A 20896-nucleotide genomic window follows, 5' to 3' on the forward strand; every position below is an offset into this window, starting at 1 on the left:
TCACCGTCAGCTTTCGACCGATCGCATCGCCGTCTGCCCGCCGCCCCCCCTTCCCTTTCACTTTTGTTCACCTGGGCGAGTACACACCTCGGCATCCCGCCAAGAGGAAGCAGGTGCTTGCCGCGCTCCGTCTCGCCGTGCGCATCACACATACTACACAGGCGAGAGCCGCTAAACGGACCAACGGCCCCCCTCTTCGTGAATCGCGACGCTTCCTACACACACCTGCCAGTATTTGTCGAGTCACCCGCAGCAGCGCTCCACCGCATGCGGCAGAGAGGCCCACCCTCCGCAAGGTGGGGATGCCCGCAGCTTTGCAGCCTCACTGCTCTTTATCACTGCGCCGACGGCACGGCATGAAGTCGCCCCTCGCTTATCCTACACAGCCACGCCCCCATCGCTGTGATGATGGCGCTCGAATGATGTGTAGAGTGAAAGAAAGGGTTCGCTGCACCCCCCCCGCTTTCTTCGTCAGTGCGTGGGCTACACACAGCCACGCCCCCATCGCGCGCCGGCGGGCAGAGCGCGGTATCTGTGCCGCAGCGGCCAACCGTGCGGCGGCGGCGGCGGCGCACACTGAGGGAAGAGGGGATGGGGTGAGTCTGTCGTGAACGATGGAGCCGATGCCGGTGGCACCGGAGATCAGCGGAGGCAAGAGGGCATCACCCGCCCCTTCGTCAAGTCGGCACGGCAGCGCAGGAGGTCGTGTGTGCGCCGCATACCGAACGCACGAGTGCATCCGTTAAGACACCTATTGTGAGCTCATCCGCCTGCCCATCCTCCCCATTTCACGAAGAGCGCAGCGGCAGAGATGTGGCAGGTGCACACCACGCGGATGCTCACTCGGCTAGCACGCTCGCGCGGGCGACTAGCACCAGCAGAGCGATGATACACAGCAGATTCACGTAGTTGCAGTAGTGGCGCATGCAGCTGAGGTAGCGGTCAAGAGCACAGACAATGAGGCCGCCAATCAGTACGAGCAACATCCCAGCCATGCCGAGACCGCGAATTTCGTTTGGCGGCTGCATGTTGATGAAGTAGGCGATCTCGAGGCTCAGCGCGACGGAGAGGGTGACAATAATGTTCGTCATCACTTCGTCCGCCATGACGTCTGGCCTACGGATACGCTCACGGAGCGCCGTTTGGCCAGCCTTGCGACGCTGATCGTTCTTCTGCCAGAACTTGACCCGTTCCGACAGCTCCTCCGCATCCCTCGCGAGCTGTTCCGTGCGCGTTTCCGGGTCCGAGACGGCCGCCAGCCACGCCGCTTCCGCCTCGTCCTCGACGCGACGCTGCTCCTTCACCAGCACGCGACTGCACGCAGCAAGTAGGCTGCTCGCGGAGAAGATGCACAGCACCACCACGAGCATGTCAAGGCTGATCGCCAGCGGTGGGTCTGTCAGCAGCGCCGCCTCGCGGCTCTGCGTGTGGGCACGACTCTGGCGGCCAAACGCTTGCCAGAGCCCATTGGGGCCGCTTAGCGACCTGCTCCCGGCGACTACCACGAGAAAATAGTGACTGACAGCCACGAGTAGCGCACTGAGCAAGGGCTCCGGAGACGCAAAGGCAAACAAAGCAGAGGGGCGACGTGGGTCAGGGATGTAGACGGGCGCCGTCGGACGCTTGCGCGCGAACCAGCTCATCCTCTCTCTTTCAACTATTCCGTGAAGGCTTGCAGGCAGCGAATACCTTGAGGTGCTTACTCGGCAACGGGTGTGGGGAGTGCAAAAAAAAAAAGTGTGTCTCTGCGAGGGGTGGGTGGGGAGTAGCCGAAGCCAGCGGTGTGGACGCACGCCCAGGCAGGCAAACTTAAACGTAAACGTGCCGGTAGCGCGAGGGGTGCGGGTAACAAAGAGAGAGAAGGGGGGGTGATGATGGTGGTGTATGGTGAGGACAACGGAAGGGGGAGGACAGAAAGGGGCACATGCGTGCGCGCGAGAGGCGCTGTGGAAGGCACGCCCTCGTGAAAGGCAGAAAGGTTCCGCGCCTCCCTTCTCATATATTCCCTCGAGTCGCTGGTACAGCCATGGAGCGCGTGCAGCTCGTCACGCAACTGACACTGCAGCTCCTTTGGCGCCTCCGTAAGGGAGGGGAGAGGCGCACGCCCAATAGTCGCCTCATCAGTTTCTGTTGCTGGGCATCGTTTCACCATCACCGCCACTTACCTCCTCCCTCCCCGTCCTCTCCCCCTCTCTCTCTGTCTGGGGCACGTATGTGGGATCAGCGAGGGAGGCACACACATATACACATATACGCATGCGTGTGCGCCAATGCAGCCATTTGCTCTGAAACAGCGAAGGTGAGACGTGCCACAAAAGCCTCCAGCGCAACCGCAGCCACAGGTGGAAGGTAAGCCAAGGCCGACTCCCCAATGCTCCTTGCCCAGTGCTCTCATCACCGCGGCGCAGCCGAACACTCGTGTGCGCGCTCTTGCGCCTCTCAGAGAGGATCTCGCGAGACCAAAGAGGCGAGAAACAGATAGCGCAGCGCTGTCCCTTCTATTGCCGCACGCACCATACTGTCTGCCTTTGCCGGGTCGCGTACCACGTGTGTGAGGAACACGTCATGCGGCTCCAGCAGCGTGTAGTCCGCATCAGCGGGAGAGGTGGGTGACACGGCTACCCCATCCGTAGTCGTAGCCGCAGGCGCGTGCATGGCCGCTGTGGTCGTCGAGGCGGACGAATTCGACGCGTTGCATTGAAGCGGCGTTTCGCGGGCGGTGCTTTGTCTAGAAGGACCGCCGGCAACCGCGTTCAGTGCTACCGTCGCCTCGCCTTTGGCCTCAAGGCTCCCGTCCGCGTTCGGGCAGCGTCTCAGATACTGCGGGGGCGAGCGCAGACTGGCGATAGTGCCTCCGCCGCTGCCGTCGTTGCCACGACTACGGCCGGCTTTCCCTGCTACCATGGACTGCAGTGCCTTAGCTTCCTGTTCGATAAGATATGCTTGCAGATGTGCGAGCGGCGCATCCCTGCTATCACTATCGGCACCGGCTCCGCTTGCCATCATCGTGGTCTTGCCAAGTGACTTTTCACCGACCAGGCAGGCATCAGGCGGGGCCGCGGCGGCGGCGCGTCTAACGGGGCTGGAGTTGCTGATGCCCAGTGCCGCGGTCAAGGTAACGGCCATCGTTGCGGGCTGCTGTGAGATGCCTGGGCGGCGCGCGGGCGGCACCGCCACGGGTGACAGCGGCGAAGGCGGGCTTCGGGTTTCACGGACGTGTGCACAGACTGCAGAGGTGTCCGCGGTTTTGTTGGTAGGAACAGCGGGCGACGGCGGCGGGTGAGGCGTGGGTGGCAACCCGCGATGCTGGCGGCTGTCGCTTGCCGACTCCACCGCCTCAGACACAGGGGACGCCGAGGGAGGCGGCAGCTGCCGCCGCTCTGCCTCACACTCCTCCTGGGTAGGCATCCGATACAGCAGATGCTTCGCAGCACCTGACTTGGCCGCTTGCCGCAGCGCCTCCTGCGTTGACGGTGTCAGTTGCGCGTAATAGTGCTCGCCCAAGGATAAGAGGGCGTCTGTGGCCACGGTGACAGCTGGGGCCGACCGCAGCGCACGCGCGGAGGTCCATGCCGTCGGCAGCAGTAACGTCGCCGGCGACGTGGGGCTCGTGGTGGCAGTGGGGCGCGGTATGCCCTCCTGGCTGGTAGCAGGCTCCATGCCGGTTTTCACAAAGGTCTCCGCGTCGCCACCGCCACTGTGGCGATCTGCTGCCACCGTGGCCGCAATCACTTCTGCCGAGTGCCTCGTCAAGTACGATTCCGTCTCCTCAGAGGCGAAGACAAACGTGGCGCCGTACGCGCACAGCAGATAAACCATGCTTGCGCTCTGGTTGGCGATGGCGTAGTGCAGCGGAGTCAGCCCCCGTGTATCGATGGCATTGAGTTCCAAGCTGAGTGCGCGCAGCAGTCGCAGCGTGCTTTCCTGCCCAGAACGGCAGCGGCTCTCCGCGTCACTCGCACAAGCCCAGGCGCGCTCGGCCGGCCCGGCCGAGCAAGACTCATGCATGTTCGTTGCAGTGGTCGTCGTGATCGAGTGAGGGGCACTGTAGTAGGACTGCGCCAATGGCGAGCCCGGGCAAGGATAGGAGGAGGACGATCCGCGGCTGCTGATGCTGTGGCGGGCTGCTTCCAAACTTCTCCGCCGGGTGCTTTGACGGTGTCTCATGCTAGACTCGCCCTTACCGGCGGTGGCGGTGGCAGCGGCGTGGAGCCTGTCCTCGGCCTCGTCGTCGCCGTCTTTGCCACCAGCGTTCCTCGTCGCCTCAGTCGACGTGCCGACCGTGGCCGAGGCGGTGGTGATCGCCGCCGACTCGCTGTCGCTCTCCGCTCGTGAAGCGCTTCCATCGCCGTCGGCGGACGCCGCGTCGACAGCTGCCGTTGCGGCTGCTGCCACACAGCTGAGCCCGGTGGCGAGCCGCGCGCGGCGGTGTTGATTCTGCAGCCGTTGAGTTACGATTAGCAGCGCCTCTTGCAGGGAGCGGCGGGCACTGGCGGAGGTCATCCGTGCACAGGTTCGATCCACCGCCGTCTCGACCGCCGCGAGGTGGGCGATGTCGATTGGGACACCAGTGATGGACTGGCGAAGCTTCGCCACCGCCGACACGAAGGCGCAGCTGCGCTGCTGGCGTAGGTAGCGAAGTCGATCCGCTCCCTTTGTCTGCCGGGACGGCGCTCGGGGTGCCACAGAGTCCTCATCGATGCGGCGTTGCACGTTCCCGCCGCTGCTGCTGCTGCGAGGGCTTGAGTGGCCGGCGCCCTTTTCGCTACGGAATCCGTCTTGATGATGGTCAAGGGGGTGGCTCATCGTTGCGTAGCAGACAGCCATGCCCGTGTGCAGCGCCGCAGCGGCGGCGGTCGAGCCGAAGCAGGTCTTTGCCATCACGATGCTGTCGCTGCTACCGTCACTACCCTCGTCATCTACTCCGCCCTCGCGGGGTCGCCGCAGTGACTGATGATGAACCTTCGCGCTCAAAGGCCTCACTGTCTTCTGAAGGGTTTCACTGCCGTACGGCCGGCGAAGGGGGCTGCGACTGATAGCTCCAACACCACCATCACCAACTTCGCTGCTGCTACTGCCGAACAGCGCTGTGCGCACCCGTGCCCGCACCACATCGGCACGAATGTTGGCTTGAAGTAGCGTGACGAGAGCGCGCACAAAAGCTTGCTGCTGTGCTCGTGTGCACCGCTCTCGACGCGAGGTTGCCGGCGCCGCTGCCGCGTTGTCAGCACTACTGGACTCGTCAGAGAAACTGCTGCTGCTCCACGCCTGGTCAAAGGTGTCCGAGGTGGCGCTGGAGGCAATGCCGTCTCCTTGAGCCTTGACAGCGGTATCCGCTGTGCGCATCGTTCTTGAACCCACCGAAGACGGCGCCCGCAATCGTCGGGGTACGGCCACGACTCTTGCGGGAACCTGACTCGTCGCTGTGGCAGCAGGCAGCAAGCGGAGCTGCTTGGAGACGCCGTCTTGCTCACCAACATTCGTCACCAGGGTTGCTGCTTCCGCCGCAGTCACCTCTCCATCACTCGCCACGATGTGGTTGGCCCCTGTTGCGCTCGTACTACTGCTGCTCTGACACTCGGTGAAGACGCCGTCTTCCGCGTTGAACGCAAGCTGCTCGGCAGGCGCCACCGCCGCTTCACTAGGTGTGTGGACGCGCAGCCGCTTTTGCTGTCGGTGGTGCTGATGCGCCTCCTGCGCCATCGTTGACGCACGCCGGGGGCTTTCGGTCTGCTGGTCATCGTGGAAAACACCGTCCAGCGAGCACGGAACGTAGTCTGGCGCCCCACGCCAGCGCAGTACGTACGCGAGGCACTCCGTCGAGTCGCCCACGGCCGCAAAGTGGAACAGATTGAGGCGGAGTGGCGGCACCCAGAAAGCGGCGGAGCCGGTGGAGGGGACGAGGGAGAGGGTTGCGGTCGGCGCCGCTGCTGCTGCTCCGCCGCCCCCACTCACGCTTACACCGAGTGGAGAGCCTTCAGCCTCCTCCGCCAGAGGGACCGTGATGTGCGCCAGCACCGGTTGCTGCTGCTGCTGCTGCTGCTCCGCCGCCACAACGTCGACGCAGAAGCTGCTCGCCGCACCATTGGCTACGCCCGTTAGGATGCTGCCCGCATCGTCGGGTGCCACTGTGGCAGCTGTTGACGTCACCGCGCCCGCAGCGGGCAGCAACGGCGGCACTGTCGCCGTTGCGACCAGCACGCTCTCTGGTAGTGCCAGCGCCGCAATGGTGGTCATGCGAGGCTCACGCCCTTTTCCGCCCAGTCTCCCTGCGCTACTCACGCTCGTGTGCAGAGACGCCGCGGCGTCGTGCCTGCGCGTGACGTCCTCGGCGTAGCACCACTGCAGGAGCAGAACACGAGTCACCTGCGCGTTGCCGAGCGCGAGAGCGATATGTAGCGGGTTGAGGTCGTGGAGGCAGCACCGCTCCCACCACGTTTGCGGTGATGAGAAATGGGGTGTGGTGCCCATGGGGGCGGTGGTGACGCTCGAGGAGAGGCTGGCATCCGCGATTCCAGCCGTACGCGGAGACATCAGCCGACTCCCCGGACGGTGTGCATGGCCACTGCTTGCAGTGGTAGACGCTGCTGCTGCCGCGGCGGCGGCGGCCTCTGCGATCGGAAGCGGGCACGCGATGGCGGCGTCCTCCACAACGCTGTCAGCCAATGGATGCGTGGCCGGCCACGGTGAGGGGTGGTATAGCAATGCGGAAGAGGTGGAGCGATCAGCGAAGCTGGCGGCGGCGACCGAGGGCCCACTGTGAGAGGCGAAGATGTTTGTGGTAGTGACAGGAAGCGATGCCGGCGGCGGCCAGCCTTGCACTCTCGACGCAAGGGAGTCGCTTGCCATTGACACCACGGTGACTATAGAGGGGGCTCCTGGAGGTGCAGGCAGTGACGCTGGCGGCAACTGTTCTGGCACACGTGCGACAGGCAGCATCATCGGTGAAAGCCCGGCCACCATCCGGGCCACGGTGCTCAAGGCAGCATGGCGCAGCATGCTGGCTACCGCTAGGTCCGCGTCCAGCTCCACGGCCAGCAACAGAGGCGACTTGGAGTGGCCGTTGGTGATAGGGTGACCAGCATTGGAGACGTGTATGTCTACCCAATGGCGGCGCTGAGCGAAGGTGGCAAGAAAGCGACTGGCATCCCCGCGCGTTGCGTGCAAGTTGTCGCTCTCGCTCGATACGAGAGAGGAAGTAGCCCTCCCTCTACGACCGATGACCTGAGGCGTGTCTGTCGGCGCCTGCCACTGCTGCCTTGAAGGCATCGTGGCTGCAATCCCGCTTTGCCTGCGGTGGCGGCGCTGCAGAAACGCCTTGCGGGGACTTCGCACGACGACATCGTCGCTGTCGCTGTCGCACCGCGCGACAGTATCGATCGTGGAGCCGAGTGATTGTGTTTCGAGCTCCGATCCCAGAAGCGGGTTCGCACCTTCGCGCAGCAGGATGTTGACGAGTCCGACGGACCCCTGCATCACGGCCAAGTGCAGCGCTGTAAGCCACTTGGCAGTGGGGAGGTCGACTTGCGCGCCGAGGTGCACCAGCGCACCTATCATGCCACACCACTCCTCTTTCTCCTCCGGCACCACGACGGCAGCTACGGCCGCCGCCGCCGCCGTCGCAGCGGTCGTTGCCATTGGAATCGCTGTTGAGTTCGCGTCAGCGACGGCACTGCTGGTGCTTCCAGCGGCAGTGCTGCCGACTCCCTTCGAAGACTGCAACGACACCAGCGGTGGAATGAAGATTGGGAGCGGCAGGGCGGTAAGCGACTTGCCAGGAGTGCTGCTCATCGCCGCGCTTGCGTCAGCCATGTGGCTGCTGGTTGCGGGAGCCGACTGCTGCGGACCCCTGCAACTGCCAATGCGGCTTCCCGCTACACTGGCTGGGTCACTGCCTGCCGAATAGGCCGCCTGCAACTGTGCTTGCACCCACTCCAGTTGCTGCTGCTGATGCCGTCGTTGACGCTTTTTCGCCTGCTCGGCAGCCTGCACGGTGGTCGTTTCCAAGACAGGTATGCCTAAGACTTGTGGGGCCCCTTGTGCGGCTGCGCTCGGCGACTCGCCCGCGATGTGCGGTGGCAGGCGGGCTTCGGTGTGGTAGAGCACCGCGTAGTGCAGCGGCGCGTAGCCGGCCTTGTCCAGCACGTTGGGCTCCGCGCCGATGCGGCCGAGAAAGACCGCCCCGTGCACGAACCCGCCCATTGCCGCATAGTGCAGGGCGCCACGCCCCTTGGCGTCCACCCGCTGCCCATAGGTGTTGCCGTACACCGCCAATAAACTCTGCAAGGCGTACGTGTTGTCCCCGTCGCGGCGCACGCAGTCGAGAAAGCGTTCGAAGCCCTCCTCGTCGTCGATCGGCGCACGCGCCGCCGAGGAGCCGAAGGAGGAGGAGAAGCTATTGATGAGGGACACACTCAGCGCCTCCGAGGCGGAGTCCGGCTGCGACGACGATACCTCGGCACCATCGCCGTCGATGCAGCCACTGCTGCAGCGCGTCGCAGCTAGGCTGGACACCACAGTCGTCAGCGCACGCGAAAGCCACCCATCTCGCGCGCCTGACTGCTGCTGCGCTTCACCTGCACTGTCAAGAGCGCCTGGCACCGCCGGATCGACCGAGGGGCGGCCGGTCGGCAGCCTCTCTTCATCCTCGTCACTGCGCGTTGAGCCGAATGCGATCGCGTCTGAGACAGGCCATCGAGGGGCCCCTTCCTCCACTTCTTCAGGCCGGGGCTCTGCGCGCTTCGTCACGGCCAGCCGGTCTCGCAGTTCCACCTCCGCTGACTCGACCTTCCCACCCATGCGTGCGACTGTCGGCAATGCCAGCAGCATCGATTTTTTCAAGCTCTCGCGGGTGAAGCGGGCGGCCGCGGGGCTCAAGTGCTCCGTATCTGGCCTAGTCGAAAGCGTTGGCAGAGGGCCCGCAATCGGCGCAGGGTTGAGCAAGGCGGCCGTGGCGTCTTCTGCGGCGGCCCAGCCGCTGCGCAGTCCAACTGCCCCGGCGTTCAAACTTCCGCCGTCGGTGAAGGACCGCCGCAAATCGACGGGGGCGCCTTCCGCAGCGGCAGCGGCCACGGTGACGACACCGACGCTGCTCCCGTCCTCCCCCCCGCCGAGCTCTGCCGCGCCAGCCACTTCGCTCGTGGCCTTGCCAGACTGCTGCAGCACCTTCACCGCCACATTGTGCCAAAACTGTATGGGCGAGATGGCCGTCGCCGCGCCGCCGCTCGCCATGCCGTGCGAGTGCGGCGCATCGCCGCTGAGGAGCCCGCTGCCTTCGTGGCCGTCGCCCGAAACGGCACCGACTGCGTCTTCTGTCAGCAGCGTGGCCGCCGCTGCAGCGGCGGCCACAGCGGAGGGAGCGGACAAGGAAGAGGTGCAGCCGACAGCTCTGCTGTAAAATGGGGCGCCGTGGCGACTCAGCATTCCCAGCGGGCCTCTGCCCCCGCCAGACCTCACGCGCGCGATTCGCTGGGCGGTGGAGTAGCGACGGTGACGAATGCTAAACGGCGACAGTGCAGTGGTGCTCACCGCCACGCAGGTGGCGTTGCCCCGACACGCCAGCCACCCCTTGCCGGCTGCCGCTGGAAAGTCCTGTTCCCCGAGTGCTACCGGCATCGCCTCCAGCATGGAGCCCATCACGTGCTGCCCATGCGCGTTCAGCAAATCCAGCGAGAACGGCGTGAACGAGCACGCGAAGAAGAGTTCCCACCATGTGCGACCCACAAGAGAGCGGTACTCGGTGGACACCCAGTGCAGTGGGCCCGCGACGGTGTTGGCGAGACTGGCCACCGCGCTCGCCACCGTCAGCAACACCGCCGCCGCCCACGCCCACGTCGCGTCCGAAAAGAACTGTAGAGAGAGCAAGAGGAGAGCGACCGTCAACACATAGCGGAAACGGAACGGCACCAGCGTCATCGTCTCCATGGTGACACTCGCTGCAGACCCAGCCGTCTCCACACCTTGCGGCTGGTCTGTGGAAGGGATGGGGGAGAAGTCTGTGCTGCTGCGAAGTCCACCGCTGCCCGGCTTCCGCGAGGAGCGCCGCAGCTGACGCTGCCGGAAGTGCTGTTGGCGTGCAGCGAGGGTGCTACGATGAGCAGCGGAGGCTGCAAGTGAGGTGAATGCTGCGGCCGCAGAGAGGGCGCGAATCTGCTGCAGCAGTCGCATCCAACGGCGTAGAAGCGCGCGCTCCGCAGCCAGTAGCAGCAGCCCAGCTAGACCCACAAAGCCCTCTGTGGGGCGTGGAAGGACTGCTGCGGCTACCGTGGCTGCCATCCATTGCCTCCCTCCACCTTTCCCATGCACCGGCCCCTGACTCTCCTCCGCCGTCAGCGCTTCCGTGGCCGCCCAGGCGGACGCCACCGCCACGGCGACAGCGACGCGGGCCACCGCCAGCAGAGCGAACGTGAGGAACGTCAAGAGAACCACCAAGGTGTCGCTCAACCAAAAGGCAGCGAGCAGTCGCTCACACAAGTGTTGGAAGCCACAGTGCTCTTCAAGCGAAAAGGGGCCGTTTCGCGGGGTGCTTGCAGAGCCCTCTTCACACTCACGAGCACTGAAAGGCCACAGACGCCACCCGGAGAAGTGCCGCAGGCGACGCCATACGCCACTGCCGGTTCGCGACGGCTCTTCGCGTTCCCGCATCGAGGAGGAAGAGGCCATGCCGCTGGCCTGGCTGCTGAGCCCTGCACTACTCAGCACCCCGTCGCCATCATCGTCGATGTCATCATAGTCGTCCTCACAAAAAGCTGTGACGCGTGGATACTGCTGGCGCAGTCGTGCATGACGCAAGCTGCGTTGCTCGAACGTGCGTCCGCTGCCGCTGCCCGCTGCCGCTTCCACTGGGGTTCCGTCCACACCCGCCGCCGGCGCGGCTGTAGCTTCGCGACGACCAGTACGACGCTTCGCGTGGTATGCGCGAAGATAGTTGACAGGGTAGCCATCTCCACCCGAGCCCTCCACGGCGGTGGGTGTGGCAGCGATGCTGGTCACGCCGACGCTGTCGTCGAGGCCGCCTTCAGAGATGTGACCAAGATCGCGAGCGCTAGCCACGTACGATGGTGCGCGTGCCCGGCGCCGGCGCGGCACGGCAATGGCCCGCTGGCTAAGAATGCTGGGCACCCCGAAGGCGCCTCCGCTTATAAGGGGAAAGACAGTGGCGACAGTGCTGCTGCCTGATCCATCGAGGATTGAAACTGTGTGCTTCTCCAGCTCGTCAGACGCCTCCGCGAGCGCTGCGCCGCCCTTTGGCCCTGCTGCCGTAGCTTTGGTAGCGGTGGCGGCTAGAATGGACCTCCAGAGGTCAGGCTGCCGCTCAGCCATGCCCATCACCGCGTAGCGCCATCGCACATTGCAAAGCAAGGCGAAGCTGCTGAAAAACGCTGTGGCGGCGATAGCCTGCACGAAAGGCTCGTAGAGACAGCAGGAAGACACTGTCGTTGCCTTCGCCGCCAGGATAGATGGTGCTGGTGTAACCCGTGTCCACGGGCTCAGAAATGCGTGAAGCACAACCTGCCCTAACAGCTCGCACACCTGCCATCGCCTCGAAGCGGGTGAGGGCTGCCCAGCTGGCTGTTCCCCGACGAAGTGCGTGGGCAAGATGCCTTCTGAGACTGTCTTCTGCAAGAGTGACTGTGAAAGGGAGACACCCCATACGGAGGCCGTCCCTTCACCGTCCTCGCTGCCGCTGCGTCGATGCTGTACCAAGGCGGCGCTGATGAGGTAGGTGAGGATTCCGCCATAGCACACATAGTGCAGAAGCAAGTGCCACGGCTGCACCTGACGCACGCAGTGCAGGCGACGGAAGCGGACCAGGAAATAGGCGCCCGCAAGGCCAGCCAGGGCGTAGCCAAGGAGGGCTACAAGACACACGTGCGCCAGTTTCTTCATGTTGAACCTCTCCTTTATGGTATAGCTGCGAAGGGCCTTTAAAAAAAAAGCAGGGGCGGCGGCGGCGGCGGGAGAGCGGGGAAAGACGGCAGGACGCACGCGCAGAGGAAGAGAGAAGGGAGCACGCGCGTTCGTGCCGGGGGTCAGAGAAGCGACTCACAGGAGGCGGCGAACAGAAATAAACTGACGTCTTCCACCACCACCGACTCGACGCACAGACGCACTCAGACACACGCACACACACACATACGCACAGACGCGGACGTGGAAGCAGAGAGGGGGGAGGAGGCGGCGGCGGCGGCGCTCTGAGAGGCGGCGCGAGGTAAAAGCGTCAAATCTGTTGAAGAGAGCAGAAAAAGAACTATGCGTCACAGGAAGCGAGAGAGAGGGAGTCGAATGGGATGGGGAGAGAGAGGGGGGGAGGTGGGAGAGAGGGGGAGGTGGTCAAGTGAAGTGCGTATACGAAAACAGCAACAAAAAAACGAATAGACGCACACCAACTAAAAGGGTCTCTGTGCGTTCCTGTTTGTTTGGGCAGAGGGCGCCTCAGCGTGTGTGTGTGTGTGCGTGCGTGTGTGTGGGGGAGGAGGAGGAGGGAGGGGGGCGTCAATGACGAGGGGATGAAGGCGCGCTATCAGAGTCTACTCGTATATGAGCGGTGCGCCTGTATGATTGCGCGTTTGTGTGCGTCTGTGGGCAAAGGGGTGGGGAAGTAAGGGTAGGGAGGAGAGGGGCGTGCCGCCCTTGCCCTTGAGTGCTAAGCAGGTGCCTTCGCGTCGGCCCGTCACCATCGATGCGCCCGAGCACACAGGCTTACACACACACACACACGCAGAGGCTCACTCTGAAAGAGGAGAAGGTGAGAGGGTGGGGAAGTCGGGTGGAGTGAGCTGTTCTGGCTGCCCGAGGCAACGACAGTGAAAGGAAAGCGAAGTCAGAGAGAGAGAGAGGGCTCGTGCTCGATCGATGTGAGGGCAGATGCACAGCGGAGGAGGAGGGGGCGACGCTCTGCTGTGGATGGTGGGGCTCGATGGAATGAGTTGCGTGAGGCGTCTGGACGGAGGGTGCGCGTGGGTGCTGACACTCACGCACGCCCGACAACTCATACATTTAAGTTGCAACCAACCATCACACCCAGACAGACAGAGACAGACAGAGAGAGAGAGAGGAGGGCGAATTTTTTTTTGTGAGTGGCAAGGGAGAGCGTCGTCCCCCACCCCGAGGCAAGATAGAAGCGTCAGAGGAGACCCATGGAGAGAGGGACATACAAAAGCGTGCCGTGACACTGTAGAGGACGACAGCGTATGTACGCGCGTGCATGTGCGCCAGATACTGGCCAGCTGGTGTTGCTGTCGCTGTGCCTTGGAGAGAGGTGCACATTGATGTACACACGCATAAGTGTATGCACAGCTTCGTATCTGATCAGCGGTTTTAACTCGGATGAGCAATGGCTCAAGCATTGCACGCAACAAGTCGATGGAGATGACCCATGCATCCCTCCTCCGCCTCTCTCTCTGTCACACACACACACACATGCTCAGCATACTCCGCCACAGTGTGTGCCGCACGCGTCTCTGTCACCCATTCATTTGTTCACAGCGCTGCCGTCCGCGTCATTGCATGACGGTGTCGACGCCGAAGAGGACAAGGACGACACAGAGCCATCCGAGTCCGAGTCCGGGTCCAGCCTGCCCCGCACCTTCTCCCCGAGGCGTTGCTTCTTCCGCATCTTTTTGGCGGCGCGACGGTTGCGCTTCTTTGCTTGTGCGGTTTCCAGTTGACGGACTCTTTCCTCGTGCGCCTGGCGACGCTGCTGCTGCTCCGCCGCGGCCGCGGCCGCGACGCGGAGGTGCTGTTGACGCAACTCCTCCCGCTCCTCTGCAATACGAGTGTTGGTGTTCGTCTTGCCGCCTGCGCCGGCAATGGTAGACCGAAGTCGCGGCAGCGAACGCATCGTCGCGATACCGCGGATGTACGACTCATGCTCGCGTTGCAGCCGCGCATCGCGAGCAGCCTTCTCCTCCGGCGTTAGCGGCGGCGGCGCCGTGTTGCTGCCGCTATTGTTGGCATCAGAGGAAGAGCCCGACATGTTTCACCGAGGAGTGGTGAAGTGGACAAGGTCGCTTGCCATAGTACTGACACGAGCGTGTGAAGGATGGCGTGCACGTGCACGTGCGCGTGGATGTGTGTTGGCGGTTGTGGGGAAAGTGTGCATGCAGGTGAGGATGTACAGCCGGGAAAGCGAAAGCGCGGGAGGGACTGCCATGCGTGCAAGTGGAGGGGGATGAGGCGCGCCACACCGACCCCCTTTCGTCTTCCACGCCGCTTCTTGGAGAGGGAGGGGGTGGGGGCGCATGCGAGTGCGCTGCTTTCCAGCGAACTGCACGCGGCGCGAGGTTAGCTGGCACTGGAGCTGACAGGGGCTGCCAATACATGCACGCTGGCAAGACTCCTTTGATGCCTATATATATATGTGTGTGTGTGCGTATACATATCCATTCTTGTCGACGCAGGACTATCCAATCTATGCGTTTGTGTGAGGTGTGTGCGTTGCGGGTATGTGTGTGCCGCTGCTGCACGCCCATCGCTCACGCTGAGAGAGGGGGTCAGACAGAGGGCAGCCGCTCGAGGAATACGGCGCTTTCAACTCACCACACACAGACACACAGCGACCCGCACAGGAAGATGCGGCAAGGACCACATCAACAGCTCGGCCGCCCCGGTTCCGCCGCGCTTCGAGCAGGGCTGCTGTGCTGGTCGCACACCTCGCCCCCCTCTCTCCTCTCTCTCTGTGCACTAGTGGTGCTATTGCTATTCCTCCTTACGCTTTCGCAAGGGCACGAGGGATGGCGCACGCTTGTATGTTCTGGTGCTCACATTCGCGCGTGGAGGCTGAGTCGCAGCAGTGACAGCAGGTGACGTAGCACCGGCACAAAGAACCCTTCCCTTCGCGCTCTTGGGTGCCTGAGCGGCTGATGCCGGAGGGTTGGCGCCGTTTACAATACGCGAACGCAGCAGTGGCAGCGGAGCCGCCTGTGTAGGTGGCGCAGCGGCGACGGATGCTCCAGGCCTTGGCGAGACGGTACGTGGAAGCGCAAAGACGTTCGCTGGTGAGGCGCTCAGCAACGCCCCTGACGTCGCCTTGTCCGCCGCGCCTCCTCGCAACCGCTGGCGTCGGCGAGGGGGGTCCACTGAGGGAGCGTCGCCGCTACAGTTACTCTTTGTCTTCGTCTTCGTTGTGCCATCAGGCACAGACACGGACGGCGGCGCCGGCGAGCGTAGGGTACGCACTGGGTCGCTGCTGTCATCGTCGCGCTCGCGGCTCTCCCGCAGCCGCTTAGCACCAGCGTGCTGAGGCGACGGCTGCTGCGGTTGGTGCTGCCGACCTGTGCGCAGTGCTGGGGCATCATCTGCCGCTATTGCAGCTGCCACTGCTGCCAGTGTCGGTTGGCGGAGCTGCGCCGTCGGTGGAGGGGAGGCCGACGCAGAAGCAAGCGCCCCTGCCGCACCCCCCTCGCCACTTCGACTGACATTGAGGCTCGCCAACTCTTTGCTTCTGTCAGCGCGGTGCGATGGGGAAACGACGTCCCTCAGCTCTGTTACGATGCCGCTGCCGTTAGTGCACGGCGCCACGGCTCCTGCTCCTCTGCCCCCTGGCCCCATCATCCGCGCCCCTTTGGGGTAGGCGTATGCTCTGGGGTCCTGTGGCTGAGGCGAGACGCTGGACGGCGCTTCTGAGCCGCCGTGCCGCCGCGCCTGTACTGCACCATTCCCGTCTTGGCTCACTGGAGCGCTCCGGCCATCCTGCGAGAGAGGAGCACAGCACCGAGGGCCACCGACTGGGCAGCAGCCACTCGTGCTCGGGCTGCGGCATCCATCGCCGCCAGCAGGTGTGGCAGCCCTCGCAGCCTGCAGCGAGCGAAGCCGTAGTTGCTGCCGACGCAGAACATCGTCGACTTCGTCAGCCCACCGGAAGTCCATGCTGGAGACAGAGCGCCGTGCCGCCGTCTCCTCGGGCAGAGGCTTCTGCTGTCGTTGCTGGTGCTCCGCTTCATGTGGAGCGGAGCCGAGCGAGCCGTGGCTGGGGTGGGGCAGCGGGGAGGGGGTCGTCGTGAAACGGGTGACCGGAGCGGCCGCCACAGAGACTGAGGCGCCGTTTGCCGCACGCACTGCTTCTCCGTCGTTCCCACCCGCTGCTTTCTTGGTGCTTGACACGCAACCCCCATGGCCTTCGGGCATGCCATCGGCCAAGGCACTACCGCCGCAGTGAGTGGGCAGTGCGAGAGGTGGCCACCGGCGTGATAACGGCCCCATTGATGCCGACACCTCCGCGTCTCCCCCCTCGTCCGCTTCGTCGCTGCTAACACGCTCTTCCTCGACGGCAACGGCGACAGGCGCCTCCTGGCCGCCATCGCTCTTGACTAGGCTGTCTTTGGCAGCGCCCGCAGACAAAGATGCACCCACCGGCGACTCCAGCACCGTACCGTTGCGCGGGGCAGTGCCGTTCACATTCACAGTGGCAACGGCACTCGTGCGGCCTTCCTGAGGGATGCTCGGCATGGCCGCCATCGCCTCCCTTTTCGTCTGGCGGATTACCAGCGGCGCGGTGTCTGCAGCACAGAGACTGTGGATGGTGCCCGCACTGCTGTCCGCCAATTTGGCCGGGGAGGCGGGCGGCGGCATCGCAGCTGCCAAAAGTCCCGCCGGCGTCGGTGGGGTCTGCGAGGCGCGCGGGCAGCACTCTTGCACGTGCGGCGTCGACCCGCACGATGGGGGCGGCGGCAGTGAACGTGACGGCGATTCCGTCACGGGAAGGAGGTGGGAGTGCCCCTCACCCTGCTGACTCGGCTGACGGGGACGACGGTGCTGCAGTGGCAGCGGCATCTGCTGCGGAGGCGATGGAGTGAGGACGAGTCCGTTGAGGCCCTCGACTGGGCTCAAGGGGGTCGACACCCCGGCGGCGATCGCGCGACGCGTCGGCGAGTCGATGTGGAATTTATCCTCTTCATTTACCTGGAGGCTGCCCGGGAGCACTGAGATGGCAGGAGCGGTCATGGCGTCCTTTAGCATTCCGACCGGCCCCAGTGACGGCGTCAGAGGAGCTGCACAGATGCCGCCGACGTGGCGCGAGCGCCGTGGCTCTGGCACTCCAGCTGGAGCTGTGGTGAGGGACAGGAAGCCCACATCGTCGTCGCCGTTTGGGCCGTCGCCGCCGTACCCCGGACCCCCTTCGACGCTCGGTTCCGTGCCGCGCAAGCTGCGGTGGAGGTACTGATGCTGAGGTGGAACGGGGGCGGTAGTGGTAGCGCCATGTTCCCACGCGCCACATGACTCCCGCGCATGTTTTTCTTCATCATCAATGGCGCTGCGGCCCTCAGCGTCGTCATCCCTGCACGCAGACGACTCTGACGGAAGACTGCAATCTGCATCGCTTCCGGCACCGCCAAGGTGGTCTTCCTTGCCCACTCGCACGGTCGCCGCGAGCGTGGGTGACGTGTGCGCGGACAGCGCCTGGGCGGTGCATGCCGCTTTCGTCCACCATGTGTCGTCCCGAAGCAGGGCCTCCTCGTTTCTGTCCGTGTGATCATCGCTGTCGTCCCGATCAAGGCTCAGAGGCACCGCTGTTTCTTTTCTCATGCCGACCGCCTGCGCCGCCGGAGTGTCAAAGGCTGAGGCAGCCGATACCAGCGACAACGGCGTCGCGGATGGCAACGGAACGTCCGAGGTGGAGGCGGGAAGCACCAAGTCGGGCGGCGAGGCGGCGGACATGGCGCGCCCTCGACACGGCCGTAGCAGAATCGCGCCGCTGTCGTCACCGCCGCCGCCACTGCTCCTGACATCGTGGCTGCCGCCGGAATGGCACTGCGCCGGTGGCGGAGAAGACTCAGGTGCTGGCGCCATGAAGGTGCCACAGTAAGGGATGGTCGTCGCTGCTCTTCGCTGCTCCGGCGCATGCTCGCCGCCCGCAGTAGTGGCTGATAGGGCATTGACACACGTCTGTGTCACGTGCTGCAGTGTCGCCTCTGCAGCCTTTGCTGAGCTCGTCAGCGGCTGCTGATGACGCTGTTCTAACTGCGGCGGTACCTGGACCGGCGCGGCTGTGTCCGCCTTCCAGCCTGGGCCCCTACTCAGCGGCGAGTCGGGAAGGGCGCGAGGCCGGCTCAGAGGCATCGAGACTGAGGCGTGCTCCACATCAGCGGCGGTGCATTGCGGAGTGGGTTGGGCCGCAACGCTCGATGCGTGGCCAGGCAAACTCTCTCTCCAGGCCTGCTGCGGTTTCTCTTCCGCCTCTCCGTTTTCGTGGAGAGGCTCCGTCATTGCTTTCGCAACGGACGTAGCACCGCGAGATGGCGCTGCTGGCGCCCTCGTCACAGTCGCAAATGTAGTCGACGGCACCATCGACGCTGACAGAGTGGAGGCACCGGGCTGGGCGTCGATTTCTCCGAAGAGCGCCTCAGCCCACTGCAGATCATTGGTGCCATACCGGCGGCCCTCAGCATCGTTGCTCTCACCGTCGCCCTTGGCAGAGAGGCGCAGATACAAGAGGCGCTCCAAGGTGAGGGGCACTCTGGCTGGCGCGTAGAGCTGCTCCCAGAGTGCGTACGTGCTCGCTTGAATCACGTGCTCCTCTTCAGCGCTTGATGCACGGCCGTCGTGCACATCGCTGCCGTTTTGAACGCCGTCCATATGGCCGCCGCTGTGTTTCACTTTAGTCTCTCTCATCCGCGCAGGAGGTGTCGCTGCCGGTACGGAGGATAGTGGACAGAAAGATCTCTGCTGCTGCTGCTGCTGCATCGGCGTGTGCGTGGTGCGTGGAGGAGTTGGGCGGGAGAGAGGGCGCGAGATGATCTCGGCTTTTCCTGCCTACGCGTGCGATAGGTATGAATCTAAATGGCTGTGGTCGTGTACGACCGACAGCAAAAGCACGTATGTGCACCGTACACAGCAGGCAGAGGAAGCGACTTCGGACCGAGTGCGGTGCGAGGAAGGGCGAGGGAGGGGGGAGAGGGCAAGGGAGGTAGCATCAGCAGGTGACGATGAACGGAGAGGGTAAGACCAGACGAAGAAGCAAGGGATCGAAGCAGTAACAACAACAAAAAAGAGTGCAGGCAACGCACACTTACGGTGACTCTGTATGTGTGTTGGGGTGTAGGTGAAGGCAGACAACGGGAAAGAGCGCCGCCCCCAAGAAGGCGAAACGCGGAGAGAAAAACAGAGGCGGGCTGAGCGGCCAAGCGAGTCGATCCGCCGGGTGAGCGACGGCTGCTCAAGAGAGGGGAGAAGGAAGGGCAGTGGTGGGGAGCGAGAGCAAACGGAGGCTAATGGGTGTCCGCCAAGCAATGCGGCTGCTCGAAGAGAGAAAACGAGAAAAAAAACACATATTTCGATAAACGACGACGACAGAGAATGCAGTGGCGGATGAGATTTGTGAGGAGTACAAAAGGGCGGGGGAGGGAGGGAGACGCCCACGCACCGTTGCAGAAAGTGTGTGCGTGTGTGAGAGAGGCAGAGTGCGAGGCAAGTGAAGGGACGTGTGCGCTTATGTGCGTGCGTGCGCTCTAGGTCGAGCAAACATGAAGAACGCGTCGCTGCAGCAGCCGCAGCGATGGTGGTGCGTACCTCTGAACAAGATGGTGGTGGGGTGTCAAAGGGGGAAGGGAGGGCGCGACTCGCGTACGTGTCTCAAACGAGCCCCCCAAAAAGCCCTCCAGGCAAGTGTCGCCTCATCCTCAGCGTGTAGGCTTTTTTTCTTCGATACGAGGTGCATGTGCACCTCACTCCTTTGTCCCTTCACCGCGCACCGCATGGCCCTTATCACGTAAACAGCGCACGCACACCTTTGTTTGCACTTCCTTACAATTGCGTAGGCGCTGTGGCGCATTCATGGGTAAGTACAATGCGAACGACGACAGTACAGCAGAGTAAGATAAGAGGCGGACCCGGCCACCGACGAACGCGCAGCCACGTGAAGGAGCGAAGCACTACAGCACCACACGCAGACAGACGCAGAGGAGCTTCTTTCGCATTTTCCGCATCCAGAGATGATCATAGTGGCATAGCTTTTCGTGGCATGCACGGAGACTGAAGCCACCAACTCCCCTTACAGACTTGCAGAGACGCATGCTTTACGTGTGAGCGCGTAAAACGCACTGAGCGTCTCAGAAAAGAGAGGCGAAATGTTAGGGGGCGCGAAGAGGGTTGGGGAGGACGAAGGAGGCAGCTTTGTCGGCGGTGATATTGGTAAGATAGTACGGAGGGGGTGGGGAAGGGGAATGTGACGAAAAAAAAAATACTGCGTACGGCGAAGGAAACAAGAATGAGGGTGATGGTCGGGAAGGAGGGTGACCAAGGGTTGTCACAGTGATGCCCCTACATACGCAGACACCCACCCACCCACACAGACGCCACCTTACTGTTGGAGTCAAAAGTGAAGCCTCTGTCCACCGACGGATACTTCACGTATCCGGGCCGAACACATGCACCAAACTTTGCGCATGCTGTCACCCTTTTATACCCTGTCACATCCACTGGAGAACAACAGCGTGCTGCTTGGTGATAAGGTTTTCCACACAACAAATGCTACGTAGAGGCCCTTCAATGATCTGAGCAAAGAATGATGGAGCATGAGGAGATCGTTGCCCTGGAGCGCTCGACACTGACTTCCGTTCCCTCCTCGGCTGAAAGCGAAGGCACGCTCTGCGGTGTCATCTCTGGCAGTACCGCTAAATGAAGTAGAGGGCGCTGTTGCAGTACCTGTAGCATCCCTAGTGGGGAAAGTATCAACCAGGATCTTATGGGAGCCACTACTTCATTCACGCAGGTTGCGGTGAGGGGCTTCTGATCGACTTCGTGGTGTGATGCCACATATATGCGTCGACTCCTCTTCTTTGTTGCTTTGGGCAATTCTGAAGGAGACACTATCGGGCTGCCAGCAGGTGTATTTCTGAGGGGGCCGGTATGATGAGTGCAGCAGACTTCTGGTGATCATTTTTTTACAAGGGATGGT

General features: G+C 63.3%; 4 protein-coding genes across 4 annotated transcripts; all 4 read right to left on the reverse strand.

The window, feature by feature from the left end:
* Positions 1-839: 839 nt before the first annotated feature.
* On the reverse strand, positions 840-1643 carry LSCM1_07448 (uncharacterized protein; the record flags this gene model as incomplete). The annotated part of the gene is made up of 1 exon (XM_067324818.1): positions 840-1643. One exon carries the CDS (start codon positions 1641-1643, stop codon positions 840-842), a length of 804 nt encoding a protein of 267 aa, XP_067181425.1.
* Positions 1644-2439: 796 nt separating this feature from the next.
* Positions 2440-11889, reverse strand: LSCM1_07449 (uncharacterized protein; the record flags this gene model as incomplete). The annotated part of the gene is made up of 1 exon (XM_067324819.1): positions 2440-11889. The coding sequence occupies one exon, from the start codon at positions 11887-11889 to the stop codon at positions 2440-2442; it is 9450 nt and encodes a 3149-aa protein (XP_067181426.1).
* Positions 11890-13474: 1585 nt separating this feature from the next.
* Positions 13475-13978, reverse strand: LSCM1_07450 (uncharacterized protein; the record flags this gene model as incomplete). Its single annotated transcript, XM_067324820.1, has 1 exon — positions 13475-13978. The coding sequence occupies one exon, from the start codon at positions 13976-13978 to the stop codon at positions 13475-13477; it is 504 nt and encodes a 167-aa protein (XP_067181427.1).
* A 722-nt stretch (positions 13979-14700) lies between these two features.
* Positions 14701-18576, reverse strand: LSCM1_07451 (uncharacterized protein; the record flags this gene model as incomplete). Its single annotated transcript, XM_067324821.1, has 1 exon — positions 14701-18576. The coding sequence occupies one exon, from the start codon at positions 18574-18576 to the stop codon at positions 14701-14703; it is 3876 nt and encodes a 1291-aa protein (XP_067181428.1).
* Positions 18577-20896: the final 2320 nt, after the last annotated feature.

The sequence above is a fragment of the Leishmania martiniquensis genome, chromosome 4 (assembly GCF_017916325.1).
Source record: "Leishmania martiniquensis isolate LSCM1 chromosome 4, whole genome shotgun sequence".
NCBI classification, from domain to species: domain Eukaryota; phylum Euglenozoa; class Kinetoplastea; order Trypanosomatida; family Trypanosomatidae; genus Leishmania; species Leishmania martiniquensis.